This window comes from Manacus vitellinus, unplaced genomic scaffold, assembly GCF_001715985.3.
Source record: "Manacus vitellinus isolate BGI_N305 unplaced genomic scaffold, ASM171598v3 scaffold_1_pilon, whole genome shotgun sequence".
Lineage (NCBI taxonomy): Eukaryota > Metazoa > Chordata > Aves > Passeriformes > Pipridae > Manacus > Manacus vitellinus.
Window position 1 is genome coordinate 12,106,538 of NW_021939396.1, and position 27,969 is coordinate 12,134,506.

Sequence of the window (27,969 nt, forward strand, 5' to 3'; positions counted from 1 at the left end):
AAAAGATATGAATATTCCTAAAACCATACCTCTGTTAAAGGCTTGGTGTGATTAGACTGCAAAGGGTATCAGACTGGAAAGAAGGACGAAGTGAAGTATTATAGTAAAAAGTGCATTCAGAAATAGTGTTACATAGCAGCTGTTTTTCATTGACACAAAGACTTTGCATCTTCAGAGTGAGGACAAGGTACAAAGGAAAATCTTAAAAACTAAAGTTGCAGAAAAGACTTTAATAAACAAGGCTGACAATAAGATTGAGTTTTGGTAGGTCATCTTATGCCAGCAGTCCTTTGGATTAGCAATTCAATTATTCTGTTTGTACAGTACTTGGCTTTCCAAACCTCTAGTTGTTTATTTGTACTGCAGCAACAGTGACAGTTTCAGTCCTAGATGAGGCTATCTGTCATCTTTTCAAAGGCACTTGAGACTCTGCAAGATACAACCCCGCATCTCTTAAATAAAAGCTGCCTGTGCCACATGGTTTTTGATTAATCTAATGCTATCAATGAGAGGTCACACTTGAGAAAAAAAATGAGTCCACAGAGGAGGATTAAACAACTAGAACATTTGTCTAGATAGCTTCACTAAAACATTTTGAGATGAAAGAAAAGATGCAGTTCACAAGAGACCACTGAAATACTTCATGCTAAAGATTCATTTTATTCAGTGCATTACCTTTTCTTGGGATAAAAGCAATCCAAGTCTTTTGATCTGCGCTTTAGCCTTGATGTCTCTGTTTTGAATTCGCTTTGCAAAGACTCTCCATCAGGGACACTTCCAGGCTCTGACAAGACTGCGGGAGATGGGAGAGGACTCAAGACAACTGGCACAGGGCAGCACTCTTTGGTGCAAGTAGTCTGAGTTTCATAGCGAATAAGACGAGTTTGAAGTTCAGCATATCCCACATCTCTCTCTAAGGCTCTTCTGTCATCTAGACAATATCTGAAATTGAAATTGGTGAGAAACCTGTGAGAGAAAGTCTCTGCTTTATTACAGTCAGAAAAACTTACTTTTGACAATCGTGTCAACTGCAAAACTTTTTTTCATTTGAACTGGTGTATTGTTCTGAAAGATAATTTATAACCGCCCAGTAAATTAACACATACCTTATGGATTTAGCTATATTTAAGTCCAACTCCAACAAAGAAGCTGAATCATATATTCTTTGCAAGTCTTTACCCTGTGGTCTTATAAATAAGATTTCCATGGACATTAGCAGAATTTTTTCCTTGAACAAAAAGTGTTTGCTAACTGCACCTTTGAAGTGAAACCTTTAGCTTTGTCCCAGAAAAACAGTGCTGTATGAGAGATTCACATTTTTTAAATGCTAAAAATACAAAAAAGTGTTTCTTATCGACTACAATGAATAAGCAGTTTAATCAATGAAATCAACAAAACAAATTGTATTAAATACAGTGGAGCTGAAAGATACCAAATGAGTATTTCTAGCCCAGTGAAACCTACAGAAGAGATTACAATACAAAACCCATCTTAACTAACTTTTCTCTGGTGTAAATGATTTCCAAGATTCCTTGGAAGAGCTCAGTGTTTCATCACCCAGAAACTTACATTACCTCTGCTGGGGAAAGGTAACAGTATTGTCCAGTATTATTTCATCCTTTTTCTTATGAAGTATTCTGAACAGTGTGAGCTATCACTCAGCCCACCCTCCAAGCTGCTCAGCAATGTTTCCCACTCTTAGGAACTCCAGACACATTCTTTACTTTTGTCTCTTAACATGAAATCATGTTAAAATGCTAGATCTGATTTCTCTACTTTCTTCAGAGTATCTTCATATTCAGGGAGAAATTCACTTTTCTAATAACTGACTGATGAGTCCATTTCTACAGTTGAGTAAGACTTTCCACTAGAAATAAATTCATTATCTGATAAGAGAGTAAGCTCTCTTAACTTAAAAATTTCAAGGTATTTAATTTTCCTTATTATATTCTCAGTCCCCTGAGTAGTCACATCCTCTATAAAGATAAAAAAATCTATTTAACTTTACAAATTAAATTGCCATTTTACTCACTGCTTTAATGGCAATTACTTTTTCTTTGCAACACAAGATTCAAGTGTCTGGCACACATTCATTACACCAAAAATTTAATTTAATCATAAATAGGAACAGCCTCACAAGTCCTGGTCTGCATGGGGGACTTCAATCACCCCAATACCTGTTGGAGAGACAATACAGCAGGGCATAGGCAATCTGGGAGGTTCCTGGAATGAGCTGATAACTTCCTTTTCTGAGTGAGGTGAGATGCTCTGCTGGACCTTGTTCCCTCCCACCAACAAGAAGGAGCTTGTTGGGAATGTGAAGCTCAAGGGCAGCCTTTAACTAGTGCAGCCATTAACTAGTGCAGTTTGAGATCCTCAGGGCAGCAAGGAGGGCACACAGCAAGCTCACTACCCTGGACTTCAGGAGATTAGACTTTGGCCTCTTCATGGATCTGCTTGGTAGAGTATCATGGGATAAAGCCTCCGGAGGGAAGAGGAGCCCAAGGGAAATGGTGAATATTCAAGGAGCATCTCCTCCAAGCTCAGGAATGACAGGGAAGAGTTATGCTGACTTATTTACTCTAGCATTTCTCTATGTCTTTCCTCTTCTTCTCAATGTCAATATTTCTGTTTTTCTAAACTATTTTTATACAGCTACATTATATGATGAAGCTTTAACAAATAACTATTTCTGGCTGGCTGGGACTAAACACAGTCCTAATCATATTGATCCTTTTGAACATTCTTACCACTAACACTTGCCTGCTAGAGTTGTTTTCAGGTTCCCTGAACACACAGGTAGCACCACAGCAGGTCTCATAAACCTCCTGACTGTTCTAAAAGTGTCTACAATTAAATATCAAAGTAGGAGCTATGTATGTACTTCACTCATGTGCTGCCCCAGGAATTCGATATGTACTAATGAACCCTATTTTCCCTGACACTTTTAGTTCTGAATTAAAATTTACAGAGACACTGAGAATAGCTACAACAGTACAGCTTAGAAAAAACTTAAATGTTTTTACATTACCATCAAGGCAGGAGTGTTGCAATTTAAACCAGTAACTAAAATAAAGGTAAGAAAGGGAGAGCTGGCACGTGCAAAGTTGTTCCAACAAAGAAAAAGGATACATAAAATTTTCCATAATTAACACACATGTTGCTTGAAACATTTCCAATTATACCCAGACTGGAAACTAAAAAATAATTCTGGGAAAAAAAGCCAGGACACTTACTCAAGTCCATGATAATGGCATCCAGCTGCTTTTTCAAAAGGCAAACCTCTGAGCTTCCGAGGAGTAAGCTCTGGTGTCAAAAGAAATGCATTTTCACTGAAAAAAAGAAAAAAACGGATCTATTTTAACAAGCTACAGTCAGGATAAATTATACTTCCAAAAATCAGAAAAAAATGCCATGGTATAGGAAGACTAAACCAGCATGCCAGCTTTGGCAAAGCCTCTGGGGTAAAGCATCAATGGAAAATTAAATGTTTATTGAAGTGACAATGTAAGTTCAACTAACTAATTCCTACTGAGCTATTAATATTACAGAAGCTCTTAGACATTTCAACCAGTTAAGGTCACTGCTCCAAATAACTTATCAATAAACCCAGGTAAATATCATTCCATTTCACAATGGGACACCTGAGTAGTAGAATGGACTGAAAGGAACTGGGAACTGACCTCCCATTTCTCAATCCAGCACTATAGCAGTGAATTCCTTCCCTTTATCTTGTTGTCTCACCTCACAGTCACCTTTGCCAGACTTTATAACTAACCACTTGTCTCCTGTGATATTTCAATTCCAGCTAGAAACTCTCTGCAACTAAATCACATGAATGCATTTGTTTGAAAGCATTTCAACAGAATAAGCCATAGCGAGACAGACAGAAAGCATTTGCTGCCAGATCCCAGCATACCCTGTCACATCTCATTTATCTCTAAAGAAGGGAAGAGATGAAGGCAAGATGTAGGAGTATCTGAAACGTACATATTGCTTCAAATTTTATTCACACAGACTGTCTCTGTACCATTACCACTGTAAAAATTATCTGGGAAAAACATCCAGGAAAGATGTGATACTGAATCCAGCAAGATGGTAATTTAGAAAGACTGTCAGCCAAAACTGTAATCTATTAAACTTCTATTTAAACTCAAACATGTAAAACAAGTGAACATGCCTTTAATTCATCAGTCTCTCTCAAAATCTCTTAATTCCTTCTGTTGGTCTAACAACTCAGTAGAAGATTCTCAATCTTCATTGCATATTTTCTAACTTGCTTGAATTCTCTGCTCAGAACATCTTGAGGCTAGTTTCACAACTCCAGTAAGTATTTTACAGAAGTCTTAAGAATCCTACAGAAAATCCAAAATATTACAGTACCTTTCCCTCTCAAGAAGCATTCCTATTACATATAATGAAGTCTGAAAAAGGATCGAGGGCTGTATCAAATAAGTCCATTACAGATTCTATTATTCAACGTTAAAAAGGTCAACAAACATAATTCTAGTGACTGCAAAGATTGTCTTGCCTTACCTAGAAATCTGTAACACACTGCACAAATAATACAGGCAAACACTATCTGACTCTCACACAGTCTGGCCTTAACTCTAACAGATGTTCAGATCCGGAAAATTACTCCATTAACTCCATGTATCAATCTTCCTGCTGCAAAAGTACTGGTTAATACACTAATACTTACCAGCAGACACACTAAGGATAAATACTTGTGAAGCCACCAGAGTAGATAAGCTTCCTTTAAGGAGCACTTTACCACATAAAAATATAGATAGGAATTCTGGGCCAGCATGACAGGAGACGAACACAGTAAAACAGGCTCAGCTATTGCTTTTCTACACTGCAATTTTCTTCCCACCTAGACTCCCCCCCACTGAAAGAAATCACACCAATAAAATTAAAGTTCTGCCACAGTATTTCTGCTTGGATAGAAATACTATTTTGAAAATGCACACATTTCAGCAGCTTGCCAGGAGTCCACTAGCACGTTTTTTCCACTTCAGGTGATTATTTTGTTATTTAAATGCATAGGACAAACATCATCATCATCTCCAGCCATTTCAGATCCTGAAAGAATTAATTAGTAAGACTGGCTGGAGGAGCAAAACAGTTGATTTCACTGGCAGGTATGTAATGCAAGGATGTTACAAGTTTTAAACTCATATCCAGCTACACCATTCTGTGACTCTCAATCAGTCCTTATTTGTAACTCCCCTCCATCAGCTCTGAGTATGGTCTGCTTTAATATGCTGGATTCTTACCGCTTGGGAATTTGGAGTGGCTGAAGATCACCAACTGGCAGCCCTTCTGGTGTGAAATATTTCAGTAATTCTTTAGCATCGAGCAATGTCAGTGACTCCCGCTGGCTGTCTTTATGCCCCAGCAACTGCTCAGATGAATGTGCAAACAGAGAAACTCTGAAAAAAGGAAAAAAAAAAAACCAAACACTAAAGACCAATCTAAGATTTTTTTCTTTTCTTTAGTAATCTCATGGTATTAAGAAAAAATAAATTAAATAACTGCTAGTCTGGAACAATTAAACTATTGCCAAAGTAAAATGAGTAAGCTTGCTCCTTGAGAACATTCACACCAATGTTCATGATAAACTATATTTGATGCAAATTCTCTAGCATTCTGCTAAAAAGAAGTAATTTCTTCAAGAATTTAGAACCATAAAGCCACTACTGCATCCAAACTTCCACTCTTTTTTAGTGTCTTCAATCAAGTACAGCAAAGTTCTCTCTTTTCTACTGTTGAGCAATATGCTGTACACTGAGAGAGGATAAGAAAGATCATCATTCAGAATACAATGAAATAAACACTGACTATGAAACAGAAAGGTCCTTCAGGAAGGTTTTTGAAAGCTAATTAGAAGGAAGAACTTTACCTGTCTGAGAAAGAAAAGCCATTAATAATAATAGCAGCGACAACCACAAAAAAGCAGAGATCTAATGTGAGAATTCCTCACATGCAGAACTCCAATCTAAGCCATGGCCAACTACAGTATTTGAAAGAGAGAAATGGGATGGAAGTGATTAAGAAAAATACAGTTGGACAACTGGCTGTAAAGGTCTCCCAGCAAAAACATTAAGACCAGCAAAGACTATTAAGTCTTATATGAAGTGAGAACTAAACTTAAATCAATAAGCTGTATTAAGTGACAGAAAGGTCTACAGGTTTCACTTGAACAGTACTGAAGGAAAAACAGAACTAAATGTAAATGTCAAACATAAAGCCAATAGGATCTTCGACTTTAAAATGACTTGAGACATGACTTAAGTACTATCTTGGAAATACAAGGAGATTATAAACACATGCTCACAAAAAATGCTAAATTATCTCTATTACTTAGGGCATGTTGGGAGAAAGAAAAGCTTCTATGTGTTTTTCTGCCAAGGCTACTATTTTCTAGAAGTGTCATTTTGGTAATTCAGTTTTAGAACTATGCTATTTTAAGCTAAATTTCACTTGCATTTAGTCAATCATATTCAAAACAATACTACTTTCAATACCCAGAAAATACATCTTTGGAAATTGACAGAAAATTAGTTTTAGCTGTAAGCAATATTTTCTTTGAAAGATTATAATATACTTGAAAACAGTTTACACAATGGCTATCAACATTTGAAGTTCCTCTACAGTAATGTTCAATGGCCGCTGCAAAGAAAATCTTCAGTATTTCATTATTACCTCGTTTTTTGTTTGTTTTTTTCGAAGTTTTCCAAATTCTGAAGAACATGTCTTTCTGGCCATTCCAATGGATTTGTCTCCATTAAATCAGGCTCTGCAAGAAATATATGGTGGATAACCCTTAATAAGCAATCTTATTGTTTAAAGAAATATATATGTATAAACTCATATATATACACATTCCTTTATATATAGATATTCCTTAAGGCACATATATAAATTACATAAATAAATGGAAAATCTGTCTGATGATGCAATCAGAAACATTTTCTGCACAATTTTTTTGTTAAGGAAAAGAAAGGAAATAGGTAAGGTAAGGGTCATTTCAGTTTGCAAAAAAACCCTAGAAAGCTACTTTACTTTTCCTTATATGTTTTCCTCTTTTGGTAAAAGTAACAAATTGACGACCGGTAGGAAAAAAACATCAAAAGAGAATAAGCAGCGTATTTCCTAAAGAACAATACTCACCACAAGTCACAGTGCATGACATAGTTTTATTGGAAACCTTCTGTAGATCATGGTTAGGAAGACTAGTGTTGCACAGGTCCAAAAAACATTCTCTTGTAAGTTTTAATAAAATTTTGAACTCACTGGTAGAAATAACCGGAGGCTTCTTAGTCAATTCCTTTCTCTCTATAAAAGGAAAAAGAAAAGGTACTGCACCTACTAAGTAACAAAGAACAACTGGACCCTGCTAAAAACTAACTAAACAAGAAAATATCCACCCAAAACCAATAACACAAGTAAGTTAACTTAACATTTACTATTGAACCCTTTAGCAAGACATGGGTGGTTTATTCCACAGACAACTGAGAATAGCTGAAGTCACATGTGAATCCCATTTTTACAGTCCTTTAATTTCTGTATACATGCATTTCTGAGTACATCCAGTTTTGGATTCCCCAGAGACAAATATCTTGGACTTGCTGAGCCTAAATGTGAAAAGCTGCAGCCTGCAGAGCCTCCCACCCACCTATTTTTGCTGCTGGTGCAGGAGTGTGGCTTCAGTGTAACTAAGAGCCTGCTCTGGTCTCTTTGGTCAGAATATCAAGGGCCAGGTAATTCTGGTATGATTAGGGATGATCAGTCAATCCCAACTGCTCCTATTCAGTCTTCATCCTAATGGAAATGGATGATCCACTCGAAATTAAAACACAAGCTCTAAAGCAGCCCCAAGCTCAGGGCTGAAGCTGACAGGACTCTGAGAATGACTGCAAGCTGGCAGGGGGCAGGGGGTGGAAGACGAGACTATTAGCAGGAATCTTCTTTTCTTTAAGATGCTATTCTGTTAATGATAATACACTTATATAATCTTCACAGAATGCCATTTTCTATAAGCCAGCCAATCTCTCAGAAGCATTTTTTCTTTTAATTGAGTCTCTTAGAGCAATGGACTTGGATGGAAAAAATCAGGACACTCAAATGTACTTCTCATGAAAATCTACAGAGGATGACCTTTCAGCTTACAAACGATGCTTCATGATAAATCTAACAAATATCCAATGCATATTTTTCCTCTGCTGTTGAAGACTTTTGCAATAAAGAATAAATTTTTAAAAACTCTGAAAAATCAGAAACAGAATTCTTATTTTTGTAGAAGACATATCCAGCAGTAAGGGTTTTTGGGGAAATCATCACAGAATTACCACAAAATTATTCCAAAACTATGCTCAAACAGAGTAACAGTGTAACAAGCAGCCACCAACCTTAATTCAGTGTTCTCTTTTTCATTATCTGACACACAATCATGAATATACTACGAAGTTTCTTTTTAAACCTTCACTATTTCTTCACAAAGTGATCAACTCACTTCGGTTTTGTAAACTGAGCCATCACATTCAGTTTGACATAAAGAGCTTTCAAATACTTTTAATGAGAATTACCAGTGCTTTCCCCATTACTTACTGAGATATTCTTTCAAGGCAAACACTTGGAGATGAGACAGTTTCATTTCTCTTTGTACAATCTGCTCTCCACAGAAGCGTGGCAGCGACTGGATGAAGTCAGCAATACAAAAGCCTGTACAGATTAGGAGAAGTTTTTATTAAGAATCTCTCACAGGACTTTGGAATCATTACTTCTTTTTAGAAAACATAAACATTGCAGACATAGAAATTTCATATTAATAGGAAACAACCAGACTTTCAAATATGGCTAATCATTAAAAAAAACCCAAACAAACCAATTACAATTGAACATCAGGATAACTTGGAAGAGATGTCTGACTAGCGTTTTTGGATTTCTGTACAAAACCAATATGACAACACAATTAACTTGACTAACATTTAAAGAGGGTAAAAAGATCCTAAGTTTGATACTTAGGATCAAAACAGAAAAGAAAGAAAAGTTTTTTCCCAATATGTGGTCAAGGACTTTCAGTTCTCTGACACTGTACTAATGGGATTTTAATTAGGATAAATGGCAAGTAGTCAGTCATATCACACATTGATTTATTTCGATAATAAGGAATTAAGTGGATAAGATGCAGGTCACTGTGCTCTTTTTCTTTGTCAGCATTATTGAAACAAATACAGGAATTAGTAGAGTTAACTAATATGTGTAGTTGTACAGGATAACTAATCTAAGATAAATGTCTAGATACATGCTCTTACTTAGTGGAGCAGCTATGATACATCAGTGAAACAGGATTTTCAACTGATATTTACCTAGATTTTTGGCATGGGCTAGGCAGTCTTTACATCAGCAATACATACTTTTTAAACTTTAAGTTTTCAAGAATTTGATTTGCACTAATATTACCTGGATGTCCCTTTAAAAAACAATTTTCAACTAATCTCACTGACTGTAACTTTACATAGTTGATTTAAAAAATATGGTAGCAGTAAATTCTGTGAATAAATAAGTTCATTATATTTTTTATGAATTTGACAAATATTGCTAATAGACACATTTATAAAAAATGTAATATTCTTCCTTGTTTTCTCCATTTTAACACTGACTGGAATGAATAAAAGGAACATATGAAATTGAGTAGCATTTGCCTGCATTCAGATATTCTTAAATAAATAAGCAATTACTCTTACTTGACTCTGTTTCTTCTGCTCTTGTCTTTAACCTTCCATTTACTGCAGCAAGAGTGGCCATACCATTGATCTGGCCAGCTGAATGAATCAGGGTTGCTTTACATCCTCCAGAGCCGTTGCCTTGTAGCAAGAAATAGTATCGGCAAGATTCTCCTTTCAGTTCAACTTCTGGAACTTCACAAACATCAGGACATAACTGTGAAACACCCTCAGAAAAACAGCTTTAAAACAAGCTATAAACCACCATCAAATTTCTTACACTTGCTCTCTCCTCTTCTGTGAGAAATCTTGCATCTTTTGAGGAGAAACAGCAACTACAGGTGATATTTACCCCCTGTAAAGCTACAAACTGAAGAGCATGCAAAATAAATGAACGACAGTAGCAAATCTGAGCTGGACAATGCTGCTGCCTTAAAGCCAGCACATTACCAGCACCCAACTCCTGTGACTGTCAGGAGGGCCAGCTTTCTAATGCAGACTACAGAGTATAGCTGGCAACTCCAACCACCACTCAGAGAAGTTCTTTAACTGGCAAAGTTACATTTCTACCATGAAACAGTGAAGAGAAGTTTCTGTTCTGCTAGGTAAAAAAAGGCCTTTTTTCATATGTGCATTGAAATAATATAAGTGTTCACTGGAAGAACATACAACTGTAGAAGAAAAGGAAATACTATACTCTCTTCCCAAGGACACTGCATTATTCATTAATGGAAGCTTCACTCCCTACTTTACCCTTGTGCATAGTCTGCGTGAGAGATAAAGACATTCTGTTTTTAAACACTGGCATATAGTTTGCAGTTTTGAAAATAAATTATTGTGGGACTTGACAGAAAAAGTGGAAGGATGGGTTTGCTATCTTTTTAGACAGAAAACATTTTATAGCACCTTGGTAAATGCAGCAATTGAGAGAGTGAATACTTCTTGATGTACTAAGCTTTAACAGTCAAATAATTTCATACTTGCAATACTATCTCAATAATTAATGCAACAGGAGCTTAATATTTATTAGCATTATAAATTTTTGTTAGTAACAAATATAAAATATTCCAGTATTTATTGAAAATTTTAAGCTGGAAGCTGAAGGAAAGAGAAGGGCAAACCGTGCTACCTCAATATATAAATCCAGAGAAAGAAAATAGAACAATAAAGTGAAAAAGATTCCAGAAATATTTTCACTATTGTCCCATTCCCCTAGTAATTTGAAATATTTTCCTTTTCCATTTTATCTTGGCATCTCATAGCTGATTCCTCACAGGTAAGTTTTTATTTTTGACTTTAATCTTAGCATTTGAGAACTACCAATTCCAAGAATTACACCTTCCCACAGATCAAAGACACTAAGGATTAACAAATCTTAGTATGGTCAGATTAGTAGCAGCCACTAAAAAAAATCAACACTTTTCAACTAAATAAGCAAACACGTTTAAATGGTCATGTTTCTCCTCCTATTCTAAATTTTATTCAAGAGGCCTAATAAAGAACCTACTGTATGTTACTGATCATATTATAGTTAATATTTGTACAAAACCCTTCCACTGGAACACAGGACAGAGATCTTGCAGACATTGGGGATCTCGCACTCATTTGACTGCATCAGTAGTATCTCTCCAATAAACATAAATACTGCTGCTGCATATGTATATACATATATATATATACACACATATATATGTACATATATATGTGTGTGTGTGTATATATATATATATCTGTGTATCTCACACCCTCTCTACCACCTCCAAACATGCAGAGATAATTTTAAATCTATATACTTCCAGTATCCATTCCATAAAGCTTTTTGCCCTGTTATACAACTCTTCCTAATTCCTCTCAATTTTTTCCTACCTCTAGAGGTGAAATAATATCAGTCTGCCAGCCACCCTCATCTGCATACTTGTTTACAAAAGCTATCCAGCTGGCAACAAAAACAGTCAGTCTTAAAAGAGAAGGGAAGCACCTAACTGAAGCAGGCTGGAATTCCATCTGCAGAAGCAAACCTCTATGCCCATGGATTTTACAGTCACCTTACAAAGGTGTGTGAAAGCTGGATCTTAGCTGAGAGACAGGACACAAAAATGGTTTAAAGAAGATGCATTTTCCCCAAAGCTTGTCATGATGTTATTATCCATTTTTTCCTGAAAGTTTGCATAGCTGAACTTGCATTCACTAAACCCTTTTGTGTCAATGAATACAACAATCACTGACCTAATTTCATTGAAGACAAAAAGAGAATCCCAAATGTATAGGAAAATCTCACCATATATATATACATGTACACAAATAGATATACCCACAACAAAATATACCTACCAGTAATGACCTTGGGTTTCCTGGCCATATATTCCTTCCATTTCTTAGTACTCAGCTGGGCAGGAGATGGGATCACTACACTGCTTACATTACATGGCAATGTAAATAAAGCTCCCACCTAAATAATGAGAGCAAGTACAACACATGCAATATTACTGAAACCTGTTTTATATTTCAGTCTTGAGCTATCGATTTGGCATTATTTCAAGTGTACTTCAATTGATGAAAAACATCTTAGCACATCTGTCAATTCACATCAATCAAAATGGAACAGCATTTGACATAGAAGCTGTAAAAGTTTTATTTACTTCTTAGTCCAGTTGAGAGATCATTAACTGCTGAATTTCTATTTTATAGATAAAAAGATATTTATTACCTATTACAATTCTTTCAGTATTCTGGCTACAAACACTGCTGTAGAGTAGTATCCAGAATGAGAACAGAATTCACAGATATTAGCTGGCATCAGTGACTCTGCATTCCTTTGAAAAGCAATTTTATTTTTTTTCCTTCCTACATATTACCCTTCTCCATTAATCAGATACTGGACTATGTTTATGTCTCTATATAGATTCCAGGCCAATAAGCACTAACAGAAAGAAATGCACATGTATTAGAATACTCAAGCAATAAAACAATGCTATTACAGTTATTAGAAAAGCCTACAGATGCACAATATTTCCAGCAGCAGACTGAAAAAAAAATCCCTATGAGAAACTGTTATCTTCAAAATACATTCAATTCATCATGTGCAGACTCTAAAAAGTAATCTGACAATGTGTTTTGACTGTTTTGGCTTCTACTTTAAAAAAACTAGTGGAAATGCAAGCTCTTCGACTGTAAAAGATATTTGACCAAATATTCAGTACCCTTAAGTAAAATGAAAATTACCTGGGATATTTACCAATATAAAACCATTCTAGAAGATATTTTTGGTACAGCACTAGAAAAAGGACCTTTTCCCTTTCTGGCTAAGTATAATGGAGAATGGAGAGGCAGGGGAGAAAAAAAGTCACTAAACCCCTAAATAATAAACTGAAATGAAACATACAGTCTGATAATGGGATACCATCTCCATAGCAAATAAAGAACATAAGTTATTAAGAATAACTGTATCAGCATTTTAACATTGCAGGTTTTGTTTTGATTGGCATAGATTTATTTTATAAACACTAAAAAACTTCCCTATCACCTTTTATGTAAAGGTGATATTCAGGAAAAACATCTTCAAAACAATACTGTGGCTATGAATAATCACACTATCATTCCAAGGCAAAGCAGGGAGGGGGAAAATAGGATTGTAAATGTTTCATGAACCCTTTTTATCCAAAATCAGAACGTAAAAGCAGAATATGCACATGTAAAATAAAAAAGCTTACCACTTCAGAGTAGCTAGATATATTTTGTAGGCTGCACATGTGCCTTTTTAGCCTTTTGCTAAAAAAATCAATAGTTCAATTATGATAGCACAGAAATTATCTCTCAGGATATGATTAAAAGTTGCAAAGTGTTTTAGCAGATTAAAACTTAGCTAAGGTAAAGAGAAAAACATCTTTAAAAGCTCTATTTGCTTTAGAGCTAAATATTGAAGAGGTTTACACAGAGACTAGGTTTAAAAATATTATTCCTGTATCTTTTATAGACAATACACATACTTCCATTTTTCTGCTATATGTAATTAAAAAGAAGTTTTCACCTTCCCGGAGAGAAAAGAAATCTGGTCCAAAAGCAGCGTAGATGTTTTCTTTGTTCTTGACAGGCTCCTGAATGGAACAGTTTAAGGAACCTCATCTTCACAAAAAACTGCATCTCAATTTTGCAAATCAAGTTCAAAGAAGGACTGCAAGTGTTTAAGTTTTTATGCACTTTGATACAACGGTATCATAAAACATACAAAACTCACCACAGATACTTATAGATTCAAAATCATGGAAGACTTATACATCCTAAGCTAGTATTGTTTCCCCAAGACTAGTACCCAAAGCACATACATTTAAAACCAACCTTGAGATCTCTGCAGCATACACACAAAAGAAAACTGCTCTGCTACATCTTGCCACAGATTTTGCCCCTGCACAATAAAAACATGATTTGTGGGCAAATGATCCTATATTGTGAAGCATGCTACATTCATTAATTAGCAAGGCTTCAGGGTTTTTAAACTCACACAGAAAAAAACATTTCTCTATTCTTTTCCCACAAATAGCATGCACATCAATAGACAAATGATATGTGTGATAATATCAACACTATCTGGTCATTGTTAGAGTAATTTAAATTTCAAAATTAAAAAAATCCAGTGGTGAAGAATCACTGACTATTTTGGCAGACTAGAATGGAATGAGCCCTTGCAATCCCCATCTCTCTGTTGTTTGCACAGGTAGATTCTGATTGTTTTTTTTCTGCTATAGACAATTATCAGTAGTAGTTTAGATACTTAAAAAAAGGATACAGTTCAAATTCCAGATCTGATATAAAAATGGAGGGTAGATCAGAGAGCAACACCATCTGTAAAAATTCTAGGGCAGGACCATAGTAATGAAAAACCTGAAAAGACATCAAATCAAAAAACCTGTAACACAATGTATGATGTTATCTCAGTATAACTTTCTCAAGTGTTTTGCTAGGGGCATTTCCCTTACAGATAACATCTGAAAGAGGATTAAAAGATATAAAGGAATAGAAAAACAATTCACAATATTATATTAAACATAATTATATAAAAACCAAGGAGGGTATTTAATTCTGTTTAATAAAGCTTACTTCCTAGAATGTCAACCACGTGCATCAAATGAGTTCTAACTCTTATCCAAAGAAAAATAAGTTCTGCCAGGAACAGACAAATGCAATCCAAAATGTATATATTTTAACAATGAAATAACAAATTCATAATTGATACCAATTTTTATAAACACTCATTTTTGTTTTCATCAACAGATACAATTCTGGAGTTCCTATCAACTGTCTACTTCCAGTGGAAAACATGAAACAGCAACAGTGTAAAAAAAACCAAAAAATCCCAAACTTTTAAAATTAAGTGGAAAAGGTTAAATTAATACAGAATTCATAAATTAGATATTTTGAGTATTAAGATTGAACAAAGTCTCAATTTCTACTTGGAAAAATCTTGGTATGGTATTTCTACGAAAAACAGATGAAATTTTAAGGACCTGTTTTGATAACACACATGAACAAAAGAAGCATTCCTCAATCTTATCCAATCCAAACTTTTATGTTTAACTTTTGGTTCTGACTAGAGTTTCCCCAGTTACTAATTTTCTCAGGAAAGTAAAACAGATGAATTCTAAAAGTAAAAGAAAGATCAAGAATAATACTTGCTTCTGGCAAAGTATCAGTATTCCTTGATTGCTGCTCTTTTTTACCAGCAAGGCAAGAACTTAAATGTGCAGTGCTGAATGTCTTTGCTGAAGTGCTTTTTATACAAAATTCTGGAAAGTCAACTCCTGATCCAAACTGGAGGGAAAGAAAGACAATAAATGTGTCAAAAAAAGAGATAAAAATTATTTCTTTTCAGCCAGTTAGATGTATTATTATTTTTAACAATTAGTATTATATTTGTTTCCATCAGATCTGTAAAACTAAGTAAAAGTACTGCACTTAGATAACCAAGTACTAAATCCAAAACCTTAATACTGAAAACGTAAACAATGCCTTTCACAGTCACAAAGTTTTCAGTCTTTGCTGAAACATGAGATGTGCACTTGCAACAATGACTTACAATTACATAATAATTATTTGTGATAGATAGAAAACAATATAGTTTTGAACAATAAGTTGTCTCAACAAATATTTCAGAGGAGAGCAACTGGATTTCAAGTTCAAATCTTGATGCATTAACCTCATTTATCCTTTCATCATGCTAAAAAAGCAAGTTATTCCACCACCCACCCAGACAGATTGCACACTAGTTCTTTGAATTACACTGTCAAAACCAAATCTGGCTTAAAGCTTAAAATGCACTGTACAATACACGCTCTAAATGAGAAACATAGATGCTTTAAAAATTACCACAGCTGAAAAAATTATTTTACCTTTCTTTCCCATATCTGAATCTTTCCTCTCCAGAGTTCCTTTAAATCAATAATATTCATGATATCATCTGAAGACACAAAGTCTGCTGATAGATAGTCTGCAATCTTTTGCCAGCTACTGCAAAAATATGGAGTTAATCTTACTGAATTTAGTATTACAAATTAACATGAAGTGCAGTTTGACTGAATTTACCTATCACCTCTTAGCACTGAACGGTCTTGTGTATGTTAAGACAGACATATATAGCTTTGTATTTCACAAAGTAAAAAATATTACAGAATTTCTCATTCAGGCTCTGTAAAGGAAGGTGTTCACATGTTCCATGAAGGTGAGAGCAAAGAACTTTGACAGAAATCAAATAAGACTGGCAATGGCAAGCTGCAGGCAGACCATAGTAAAGCTGGGTGCTAGAAGCTGCAGCAAAGTCAGGTAGCCATCATTGGGGCTATCACTGGTCCCTCTAGATGGTTTGTAGTTAACCTTCTAAGCAGAGTAAATAGACTGCGGCACAAGCATTACCCAAATTCAACAAGAGAGAGAACAGTCAGTATCTGTGGGTTCTAGGGGCAGTCTGTCTTCTAATTGAAAACAGCATCATCAGCAGAACAGGAAGAATAAGTGAGGTAACTTTCACCAGAGATACTCTATGCCCAAATGGCCTCATTTTACATAAAAGGCTACTCAGACAACTGCAAGAGTGGTGCAGGGAACAGAATAAAGGTCTCTATGTAACCTTTGTTGATCTCACCAAAGCTTTCGATACTGTGAGCAGAAAAGGTCTATGGCAGATTTTGGAACGTTTAGGATGTCCCCCCAAGTTCCTTAAAATGATCATCTCACTCCATGAGGGTCAGCACAGCCAAGTCAGATATGGTGATGCACTTTCTGAGCCCTTTCTAATAACCAATGGCGTGAAACAAGGTTGCGTTTTGCACCAACCCTATTCACAGTCTTTTTCAGCATGATGCTCCAAAGGGCCATGGCAGATATCAATGATCAGGACGGTATCTACATTCGATACCGTACTGATGGAAGCCTTTTCAACCTAAGGTGACTGAAGGCCCACACCAAGACCTTAAACCATCTTGTCTGGGAGCTGCTTTATGCTGATGACGCCGCCCTTGTCGCCCACACAGAAGCAGCTCTGCAGCGTTTAACATCCTGCTTTGCAGATGCTGCTGAGCTCTTTGGGCTGGAAGTCAGCTTAAAGAAGACAGAAGTTCTCTATCAACCTGCACCTCAGGAAGTCCCCCATCATCCCCACATCACCATTGGCCAATCAGAGCTCAAATCAGTCCAGCAGTTTAATTACCTAGGTAGCCTCATCTCCTCGGATGGTAAGATTGATGGAGAGATAGACAACAGGTTAGCAAAGGCATATAGTGCTTTTGGAAAACTCCACAAAAGAGTATGGCGTAATAAACACTTGAAGAAAAGTACCAAGATCAGTGTTTACAAAGCCATTGTGCTGTCTACCCTCTTATATGGATCTGAATCATGGGTCATCTACCGCCACCACCTGCGTCTCTTAGAACACTTCCATCAACGCTGTCTCTGTACAATCCTAAACATCCACTGGTCAGATTATGTGACCAATACATCTGTTCTAGAACAAGCAGCAATCACAAGTATTGAGGCCATGTTGCTGAGAACACAGCTGTGTTGGGCAGGGCACATCTCAAGGACGAAGGACCACTGCCTCCCTGAGATCTTGCTTTATGGTGAACTTGCCACTGGCTGCTGCAAGAGAGGAGCCCTAAAGAGAAGATACAAGGACTCCCTGAAACAACATCTCAGCCTTGGCCATACTGATCACCATAACTGGTCCACTCTGGCCTCAAATCGGGAGGCCTGGAGACACACCACCTATAACACTGATGTTTCCTTTGAGAACGCACGCAGGATCACTCTCAAGGAGAAAAGACAACACAGAAAGAATCGTGCCCTGCAGAATATACCTCCTAAGGAGTCTTTCTGCTGTGCCTTTTGCAATCGGATATGTCTATCTCGCATTGGCCTCATTAGCCACCAGCGTGCTTGTAACAAACATGGATAGAGCCTTCCTAAATCTTCGTTTGCGAAGCCCAGCCATGATGACATAAAAGGCAGCAGAAGCATTTATTCAGTCAAAAGTTGATTCCACAGGATGATACCAATGAGCACTGAGATCAAATGCTCATGGAAGTCCCTGCAGTAAGTTTATCATCCTCCATATACCTCAGAGAGTACTATGTAGTAGGTATATTGCTTATTCTATCCAAGGACTGAACATTCAACTTTTTAATTTTCAACAGTTTTATTAATTTAGGATTAAGCTTAACCACACATTCTACAAAGCAAACTTGAATCTTTTGGGCATGGAGGGGAAGGGAAGTGGAGGTAACTTTGCCAAGTTATTCAGTATCCACACAATCATTCACTGTGTGGGGGAAAAAACCCCAAACTACTGTGATTTATCATGGCCTTTTTATGTCAATTGGAGGAGGGCAGTAAGGAAACTACTGGACTGAATTTCAACTTGAATTAATAGCCTCAGTGACTCTTCAGAACAATAAATTCTTCAGAAGCATATAGGAAGTAATTGAGCATTTATACTCCTTTTTCAGAAGGGACAAATCAGACACTATTCTTCCTCTCTGAAATGTAATACCAAAGATAATTAAAGTAATGTAAAATTTTAAGTCAAATCAGCAGAGGTATGGATTCATTTAAAAAAAAACCTGGAAAACTAAAATCAATATACAAGTTATTATGTAGCATAGTACAACAACTTCAAAACACTGTATGCACACTAAAGACAATAGGGAAGAGAAAAAAATTTACCTTTTCCTCCTAGAGAAAACAAGAAGTTCAGAGGACTTGCTTTTTTGTCTGCCTCTCTGGTTAGGGCATGTATTTACAACAAATCAGCATGAGTAATTTCTGCCCTCATACAGTAATAGACTAATCTTTGTATTTTCAAAGTAAACACGTAAAATATTCAAGATGCTGTTTTTATTTAAAACCACTGACCTATGCTAACACAAAACAGGAGTGACCTTGTTTACAGCCCTGAAATAAATGCCATACCCTTTTGCATCATTTGCTGCAATAGTGATCTGTGCAGAGTGCCATTCTCTCAGGTGTTTCAGGGCACCAATAGCAGGTAAGCAGTCTTTCAACTTGGGTCCATCTCGTTCAACAGCCTGCAGTATTACATCAACCATCGCTCTGCCTATAAAAACAGTTATATATGACTCAAAGTACCATGATTCAGGAAATTATTCAATCATTTAAAGATAGAAAAGTTCTGATTATCACTGATTGCATTAAAACGGGCTAAAATATCAGCTTCAAGTAACTTCAGTGAGATCTAACCATGCATTTTTAGCTCATCACTTGCTGCTCCTCTTAAATGAACAAAAAACATTTTGCCATTCCCTCAGTGACAGTGGTTCTATACCTTTCTCCTCTCTCACTCAGCACTGACAGATGAGAGTTGTCTCCCATACAACTATGCTACTTCATTTCCCTTCTTTTAACACTCTAATCTCTAGATTTAATAATCTAGATTTAATCTCTAGATATATTTTCTCATAGCACTGAGAGGCCACACATCGAATCCTGTGTTCAACTCTGTCCTTCTTCAGTTCAGGAAGGACATTCAGGTGCTGGAGCAAATCCAGAGATGGGTAATGAAGCTTCTGAAGGGTCTGCAGCACAAGTCCTACAAGGAGCAGCTGAGGGAGCTGGGGTTCTTTAGCCTGGAGGAGGCTCAGGGGAGACTTTCTCACTGTCTGGTGAGACAACCTCCTTTCAGGTGGTTGTAGCCAGGAGGTGCTTGGACTCTTCTCCCAGGCAATTAGTGATAGGACAAGAGGACATAGTCTTAAGCTGCACCAGGGGAGGTTTAAGTTGGACATTGGGAAGAATTTCTTCACAGAAAAGGTGATTAGATATTGAAATGGACTGTCCAGGGAGGTGGTGAAGTCACCATTCCTGGAGGTGCTTAAGGAAAGACTGGACGTGGCTCTTAGTGCCATGGTTTAGTTGACAAGGTGTTTAGTCAAAGGTTGGACTCGATGATCCTAGAGGTCTTTTCCAACCTTAATGATTCTATGATTGTCGTTCTTCCTACATTCCTTTGCTATCCCAAATCAACCACTGCAACATTACGTAACCCTAACCTGCAAGGTGATACTTATCTCCAGTTTGTAAAATCTAAATCAATAGTTCTGATATATTTTCCTTCTCAGCTTCTTGACTCCCACCCACAAGCAGTCAGCTGGCAACTTAGATGTAAGCTTGATGTCAACATCTTCCTTTATTTTCATAAAAAACTTCCTGTTGAGTTTTGTGGTGCTTACTACTATTACGACTTCGACGTCATGTTAGGTGGAAAAATTAATTATATCAATATCCACCTTAAGCTCTACTGACATACAGCCTTCCAAAGAAACAAGCAAACTAGTCCATAAGTTGATTTGCAATGCCAACCATGCTCAGTTCTTTAACTACCTGCAAGAGCTGCATTAAGGTAATTCAGCTAACAAACTAATATCCTCTGAATTTTTTAATTTGACTATGATTTTACCACACGAGTTTTTAGAGTAATAACTAAGAAGATAATCTCCAATGAGATTGCTTTTTAAAGAGAGATTACCTGGGGCAGGCAGTTTATCAGCTAACTGATGCAGACTTTCAGCAGCTTCATCATAGATACTGAAAATGAAGAGCAACATGGTTAGAAACAAAATATAAACAAAATCATTTAGAAACCAAAAGGTACAACTAACAAGGACTACCTGATGTAAGTATCTCACATCTTTAAAACTCTGCACAAACATATACCTAGGCAATGAGAAATACTTATCTCCTCTTTTACTGAGGCAGAAGTAAGCCTAATGACATCAAAATAATCTGCAGTAAAACTGGAAGTAGGATTCAAGATGGATTAGCAAGTAATTTTTTTCTGTATATACAAATGTCAGCTGTTAGGAAACTGTTCAGTTACCCTATAAAAATCATCTGTAACTAAAAAAATTAAAGCTATGTTAAACAAAATAGAATTATTTTCAGTAGTAGTAAGGGATTACTAGTTAACATAGTTAACTGTTGCTTTGGTAGTTACTTTCACTTGTTAAATTTTCTTGATTTCCTTGGGTTATTACTGTTAAATGTCAGATCACTACACTTGCAATTAAAATATTAATATGCATACTCAGTCAGAGACAGTGACTCCCGACTGTTATTGTCATCTTCCTCCAAGTTTTGTATGGCTCCCAGGTATTCATCAATGCTTGTTTGGAGAGAGTCTTCAGTTTTCTGTGTGTCAACATTTACCTCCTCCCAATCAGAACTGCAATACTAACCAAACAAAAAGACGTTTTAAGCAAAAAGAATTTTGAACATCACAGTTTTAACTTGCTCTACAGATAGGCAGACAGTTAGGGAACTTATATTCTGAAAAAAAAGTGTATCTTACCTGATAATAACCACACATAACATGACTTGCAAAATACCATTTCTTTGCACCTGGAATACCAGCCACTGAACATGCTGCAAAGAGATACAGCAATTATTTAAAATAATAGATCCACTACAATCTATTCTTCCTATTATAATGAACATCTCTGTTGAAAGACTCTCTATAAGTCATTTAATGTGCCACAATGACTTGAGTTCTACTTCCCTTTGGCATTGTAATTAAGTTCTAAACATATTACGATGTAGATAAGTGTTTCAGCAAGTGTCTTAACTATCACTGACCTTCTGACTTTTAATAAGAAAGAAAAACTTTTACCTCTTCTCTCTTCTGGGTAGTAATGCTTTCTATTTGCAGGATCTGTATCATACCTGAACTAAATCACACCTTTCATAAATATGAATCAGAGAGTTCACAAAATGAGATATTCTCAACATTTCTATGCAATAAAAGCACAGAAGTTGAAAACAGCTCAGTGTTCCCATCTCCATGAATTTTAAGAGCTTATAGTGGTTTCCCCACACGAATCCCAATAATACGACAACTGTGACAAGCTTTTAACAGCTCAACAATAGATATCCAAAACAAGTAAAGAACTAAGAAAGCATTTATTAAACAAAACAGAACAAAACCTGCAAGGTGATATTTATCACTTATCACATCTGGCCCCTCAAAGTACTAAAGCAGATCTTAAGAAATCTACTTTAAGATTATAAAATGACTTAATAAATACTCATGGATTAAGATTCTGAATTGTTACCCAACAGACAAATATTGCTTCCACTTTAAAAATTAGATTATAGGAGCAATGAAAATATCATGCTTCCCACCGACTTGAGAAACAAGCCCTTTTCTACTTTTCCTTGTTCAACTGGAATGAAATTTGTCAACTTTTCAAAACCTTTCCCTTTAATTTCTCATGTCCAGTCTATCTAATCTCCTAATACCTTAGTTGCTGAATTGTCATCAATTCTCCACAGAAAAAGGAGCAGCAGCAGTCCCACACCACTGCATTTGGGTTTACTTTCATTTCTGACTTGTTTCCCCTCGATCATAAGCTGTGCCTAGGTCAATCCCCGGTAATGCTCACCTTACTGTCCATTGCTATATTTACCTGGGAATGCGCTCACATCTGTGTTTATAGATGTGTTACAGCTTTCTTTCAGGAACTGATACATATCTGCAGCAGTTCCAGCTGGAAAAAAAAAAAAGTTTTTTCTTTTAAATTACTGAATTATGGAAGTTAAATCTTACTTTCCTGGAAATACAGCATAAAGTTTGGTGTAATATTAGAAGTTATGTCTGATTATTTTTTTTTAAAGAGAACCATCAACTGCAGATTTACAGGAGTTTTAAAAAGGCAAATTTTGCAAAATTCTCATTAAAGTCCTGCTCATGAATCGCACGACGGAGTTACATGGCAGCGTCGGAGTTTCTGCAGGTTAAAGTCACCAAGAAACCAACGCGGGGTTTAAGCAAGCAGGATACAGGAGGAGTGTAGGAGGCGGGATCCGGAGGGGGTTCAAGGAAGCAGGATCCAGGATGGGTTTAAGGGGGCAGGACCTAGAAGGGTTCAAGGAGACAGGATCCAGGAGCAGTTTAAGAGGCAGGATCCAGGGGGCATTCAGGAAGGCAGAATCCAGGAGGGTTAAGGAGGCAGAATCCAGGAGGGGTTCAAGGAGGCAGGATCCAGGAGGGGTTCAAGGAGGCAGGATCCAGGAGGGGTTCAAGGAGGCAGGATCCAGGAGGGGTTCAAGGAGGCAGGATCCAGGAGGGGTTCAAGGAGGCAGGATCCAGGAGGGCCCGCCCGCCCGGGCCCCCCGGCCCCGGCCCCGACCCGCGGCCGTACCTGGTCCGGGCCCGCCCGCGGCCCTGGCGCTCCCCCCAGCTCAGGAGCAGCACGTAGCGTCCATGGCCGGGCGGGGACCGGGGCAGGAGCAGGGCCGGGGCCGGGGCCGCTCCGAAGGTCCCGCTGCCGCCCGGGCGCCGCCCCTCGCAGGGCAGCGCTTCCGCTTCCCGCGGGCGCGGCGGCCCCGGCGCCTCCCGCCTCGGCGCGGGCGGGATGGCGAGTTACACCAAGGCCGCCCAGGTGAGCCGGGGCTTTCGGAACCCGGGGCCGTGAGGGAGCGGGTCAGCAGGCCCCAGTGTCGGTGCTGAGGGTTCCCCTGGCAGGAGCCGCCGTGTGCGGCACGTCCGAGGGACAGAGATCCCCGCAGCGGCCGGGGCTGTGCGCGGCCCGGGAGCTGTGCCCTTCACCGGGCGGGACGGGGACGTTGGGCATTAAATATCCTGCAGCGATGTTGCAGTTCGAATAGCGATAATGGGTGCTTCCAGCAGGAGATGTGCAGTTTTGAAACAAAATCCTCAGGGCCTGTAGCTTTTCAGTGGTGTTACGCATGTACATCGTTCTGTGTCGTGGTGCACCTTCCCTTTAAAGGTTATTTTAAGGGGATGTCGATGGGAATTAATTTCTTCCAGTATTTTTGAGTGTAAAAGAAGCGTTGATTTAATTAAAGAAGCTGGGTTGTGATATCGTGAGCTTTTACTGTTTTAAGTACTGCCTCTCTTTCTCTTCAGCAATGGGCCACTTTTGGCAGAGCCTGGTACCTCCTGGATGCGAAGATGCAGCCCCCAGGAAAATTAGCAGCTGCGACTGTAATGAGACTTGAAGGCAAACATAAACCTATTTATCATGCACTAAGTGAGTGTTGCAGTGGTTGGAAGCAAATTTGCTCTTTCACTTGTATGATTATTCCAACTTCAGTTTTAAAATCAAGTCTGATATAAAAGATTACATTTTTCCTTTGCTTGTAAATTATAAATTAATTAGTTTTCTTTCTCATCTTTTTTCATCATACCCCTCTACAACTTTATGTTGTTTCTTTACCAATGCATATCAAGCATGTTATGAATTTATAGTTTAAGTAGCTGAATTACAGTGAGTTGTGCTTTCATTATTTTAAAAACATCAAAATATGTTTCATTGCATTGATTTCAGATGTAGAGATTTAATTCACAGTGCACATAATGAAACATTGATGCAATTCTTGGTTAGATTTTCTGAATGCTACCTTTCAGTATGCACACAGCACCACAGTCTTGGAGTGCTTCTTCATTCTGAATAAGGTACAGAAAAGTTCTGTCTTCATTAAGTAGTGGGCACAATCTGAAACACAGAAGGTTCTCCCTGAACATCAGGAAACATATTTGTGAGAATGACTGGAAGTGGTTGTCCAGGAGGTTGTGGAATCTCCATCCTTGGAGATTTTAAAAAAATGCCCTACTTTTAGCAGGGCGATCTGATGACATGACCTTCAGAGGCCCCTTCCTGTCTTAGAGGTCCTGTGATGATCAGGCTGGAACCTTTCAACAATGACTATGGGAGACATAATCATTGTTGAAAGATACTTTCTTGTTTAAATAAAACAATCATGTTACTTTTCTACAAGTTAGAAGATTCAGCAGTAACAATGTATCTGTGCTATTGTTCATTACTTGTAGTACCGTAGTGCCTGTCTCACAGGAATAAGTGTTTTATAAATAGTAAAAGGTTGATCCCTCATACTGCTGGTCCAGTGTTTCCTTTAACACCCATGCAGATTTTTCAAGAGACATTACTGAAACATAAAGGAAACCTTGAAGTTTGTTCATGCATGTGAAATGTACATACTAAAATTATACTTGAACTGTTTCATAATAGAAGGTAGGATTTGTAGTTGTCTAAAAATGTTTTAAATACCAGAGTTCTGCTGTTGCAAATTTTGTGGTATCCACAAGATGTCACTGGAGACTTAAGGCTGTCTGAAAAACAAAGGAGATGCTGAGAGGAAGGTTTTGATTTTTCTCTGGAAAAGATCTTTGACACTTCTATGTCCATGAAGTTATAAAGTCCTGGAAAGTCATTTCAAGGGTAACTGTATTTGGTTTGAAGTATTCTATGAATCAGTACTAAATTCGCATTACACACGAGATTGACATTGAGAGGTAACTACTACTGAGACATTTGATATTCCCTATGAGAGCAAAGTATGCAAAAATTCGTGGTTGATGTACTTAACACTTTTTTTTTTTAATGAACTAACAAATCTTTTAGTGTCTTTGAAATAAAAATTCCTTAGACAGAATAACATTGTAGGGATGTTTTTGTTGTTTTGTTTTTAATTTGGTATCCAGATTGTTAATTTGGTGTTCATGCAAGTGGAAAACCGTTGACAGAAATTTCTTTAGATGAGCTTATTCTGTCATCTTCCCAACAAAAAAACCCAAAAAATGCCCGTTCCCTGATATTTATGTAGACACACAGTATTTTTAGAGCTGGACTGTCAGTGAAGATTTTTAAATTGCATTAAAAGAACACAAGATTAAAAAATTGTAAAAAAACTTAAATAAGATGTGAAACTTGCATTGATTAATTATGTGCTGCTATAAAAAAATACATGCTCAATTTAAGCCCTGCTTTGTACAGCTGCTTTGTTATCTACTCAAAAATGTTTTAATCAAGTGAGTCTCTTCAAATATTTGTGTTCTAATATGGTGATGGAAGTGAGAGTGACCTCTGGACAAATAGTTTTCCAGCTGATTGAATGTGTGGTTATGGGTTATATAGCTGTTCAAGATCATTATTTCTGAAATGAAAAACTACTCTTTTCTCATATTTCTGTGATATTTTTGAGATAGTTTGGGGTTTATTAGCACTTTATTAGTATAGAAGATCTAGTAAAATAACTGTTTCAGGCAGGGTGATAGATTATAGACTTTGCACTTAAAAAACTTTTGATGTTAAAGTTGCTGATATATAAGTCTAAACATGTGTATGTGCTGTAACATTCACTTCTGTTTGATTGATGAAAATGTGGGAGTTTTCCCAACAGAGCTATTGGAGGATTTTTTAGGGCTTTTCTCCCTCCTCCCTCCCCCTGCTCCCAACACTAAATTTTTTTTTCTTTTATATATTTAGACCTAAAGTGTAATTATTTAATAGAATTATTTTACTTACCCAAAATGTTCAGTCCTTCAGTAAACATAGGTACTGTTTTTATGAAATAAAATAAATATTTTGCATCATTTGGAACTAACCTTTTTTTTCCCTGTCTTTTTTTTTTTTAAATATAGGTGCATATGCAGCATAATGTGTTGAGTAGAATAATATGCTTGCCTGTAAGCCACATTTCCAGATCTTAGCTAAATAATTGCAATGATTTAATTATGTATTCTGGTGGTATTTTACTTCTCGCCTGCCTTCTAACCTGACAGTACTAAAAAATATTGTAATTAAGGTTGGTATTTAGTTGCCGATTTGGATAGTGTGACTCAAAAAGCTCAGATCTTTAAATTTCAGCTTTATGAAATGTGTGTTTATGTGCTACTACATATGTATCACACACATAATAGTTGTTATTTTGGTTGATTTCCCCTATGGTTGTCTTTAATATTTTCCACTTATTTCTAAACCTTGTAGATGACTGTGGAGATCATGTTGTCATAATAAATACCAGACATATTGCCTTCTCTGGTAACAAGTGGGAGCAGAAAGTATATTCTTCACACACTGGGTAAGATTTATAGTATATAATCAAATGAGCTTGTGATAAATTCAATGTCATATTTTCTTGATAATGAAAGTCTTTTTATAGCATATTGGTTCAAAAGGGAATTCCTACTTATGGTTTTGGGGGGTTTTTGGTTTAGATTGCATGTATTACAATGTTTAAAATGATGCAAACCTTTTTCTTCCTTTTTTTCCTTTTCTTTCCTTTTTTTATCCACAGTGTATTGTTGTTAGGGACATCATCTAACTCAAAAGTAGTTAGAACAACTGAATAAGTAAACAGATTTGGTGAACCAGGTTGTGTCTTGTATGAACCTCTGGACACAATGATCTGGACTATTCTGTTTAGTGTGTAATAAGATATTTCTATTGACACTACATATTTATTTTATATATAAATACAAATAAAATTAATTAGATGATGAAAAAATTGGAAAAACTAGTAAAAAATGAAATGCTCTCAAGATGTACTGATATACACTACATTATTGCATACAGTAGTGTACAATATATTATTCTGGCAGACATAACTTGTTTACAGATGGGAGCACAATAATCAATTACAGACAGTGTGGCAGTGATCCCATCAGTGCTCCTATTTTATACAATGATACTACTATAAATAATAATCTCTAAGTGTCAAAATGTATCCATTTGGGAGATGTATAAATCGTGTTGAAAAAGCTAATTTTGCTGGTGCTAATGTTGCAATCCTGAAATTTCTTTGCTGAATTGCTGAGAAATTCTTGTTCAGAGTTGATGGAAATAAATGTGTGATTTTTTTTCTCCACTCCCCCTATGACTTCTTAAAATTTTCAGTAAAACTGATGTGTAAGTTGAAG

General features: G+C 36.8%; 2 protein-coding genes across 2 annotated transcripts in view; one reads left to right on the forward strand and one right to left on the reverse strand.

Annotated features, from left to right (window-relative positions):
- The window catches only part of MTBP (MDM2 binding protein), a gene marked incomplete at its 5' end in the record, with an annotated part of 30,214 nt that extends 6,697 nt beyond the window's left edge, over window positions 1–23,517 (reverse strand). Inside the window, 19 exon segments of the mRNA XM_018077196.2 lie at window positions 676–942; window positions 3,237–3,332; window positions 5,280–5,435; window positions 6,709–6,802; window positions 7,177–7,341; window positions 8,614–8,727; window positions 9,753–9,926; window positions 12,063–12,180; window positions 13,759–13,825; window positions 14,515–14,609; window positions 15,402–15,536; window positions 16,115–16,232; window positions 19,185–19,329; window positions 20,758–20,816; window positions 21,316–21,461; window positions 21,580–21,653; window positions 22,694–22,774; window positions 23,429–23,453; window positions 23,455–23,517. Of these exon segments, the coding sequence (XP_017932685.2) occupies window positions 676–942; window positions 3,237–3,332; window positions 5,280–5,435; window positions 6,709–6,802; window positions 7,177–7,341; window positions 8,614–8,727; window positions 9,753–9,926; window positions 12,063–12,180; window positions 13,759–13,825; window positions 14,515–14,609; window positions 15,402–15,536; window positions 16,115–16,232; window positions 19,185–19,329; window positions 20,758–20,816; window positions 21,316–21,461; window positions 21,580–21,653; window positions 22,694–22,774; window positions 23,429–23,453; window positions 23,455–23,517 (2,192 nt within the window).
- A 58-nt stretch (window positions 23,518–23,575) lies between these two features.
- MRPL13 (mitochondrial ribosomal protein L13) overlaps window positions 23,576–27,969 on the forward strand; it is a 30,405-nt gene continuing 26,011 nt past the window's right edge. Inside the window, exons 1-3 of the mRNA XM_008929247.3 lie at window positions 23,576–23,668; window positions 24,157–24,280; window positions 27,038–27,131. Of these exons, the coding sequence (XP_008927495.2) occupies window positions 23,642–23,668; window positions 24,157–24,280; window positions 27,038–27,131 (245 nt within the window). The 5' untranslated portion in view covers window positions 23,576–23,641. The remainder of the gene's footprint in view (window positions 23,669–24,156; window positions 24,281–27,037; window positions 27,132–27,969) is intronic.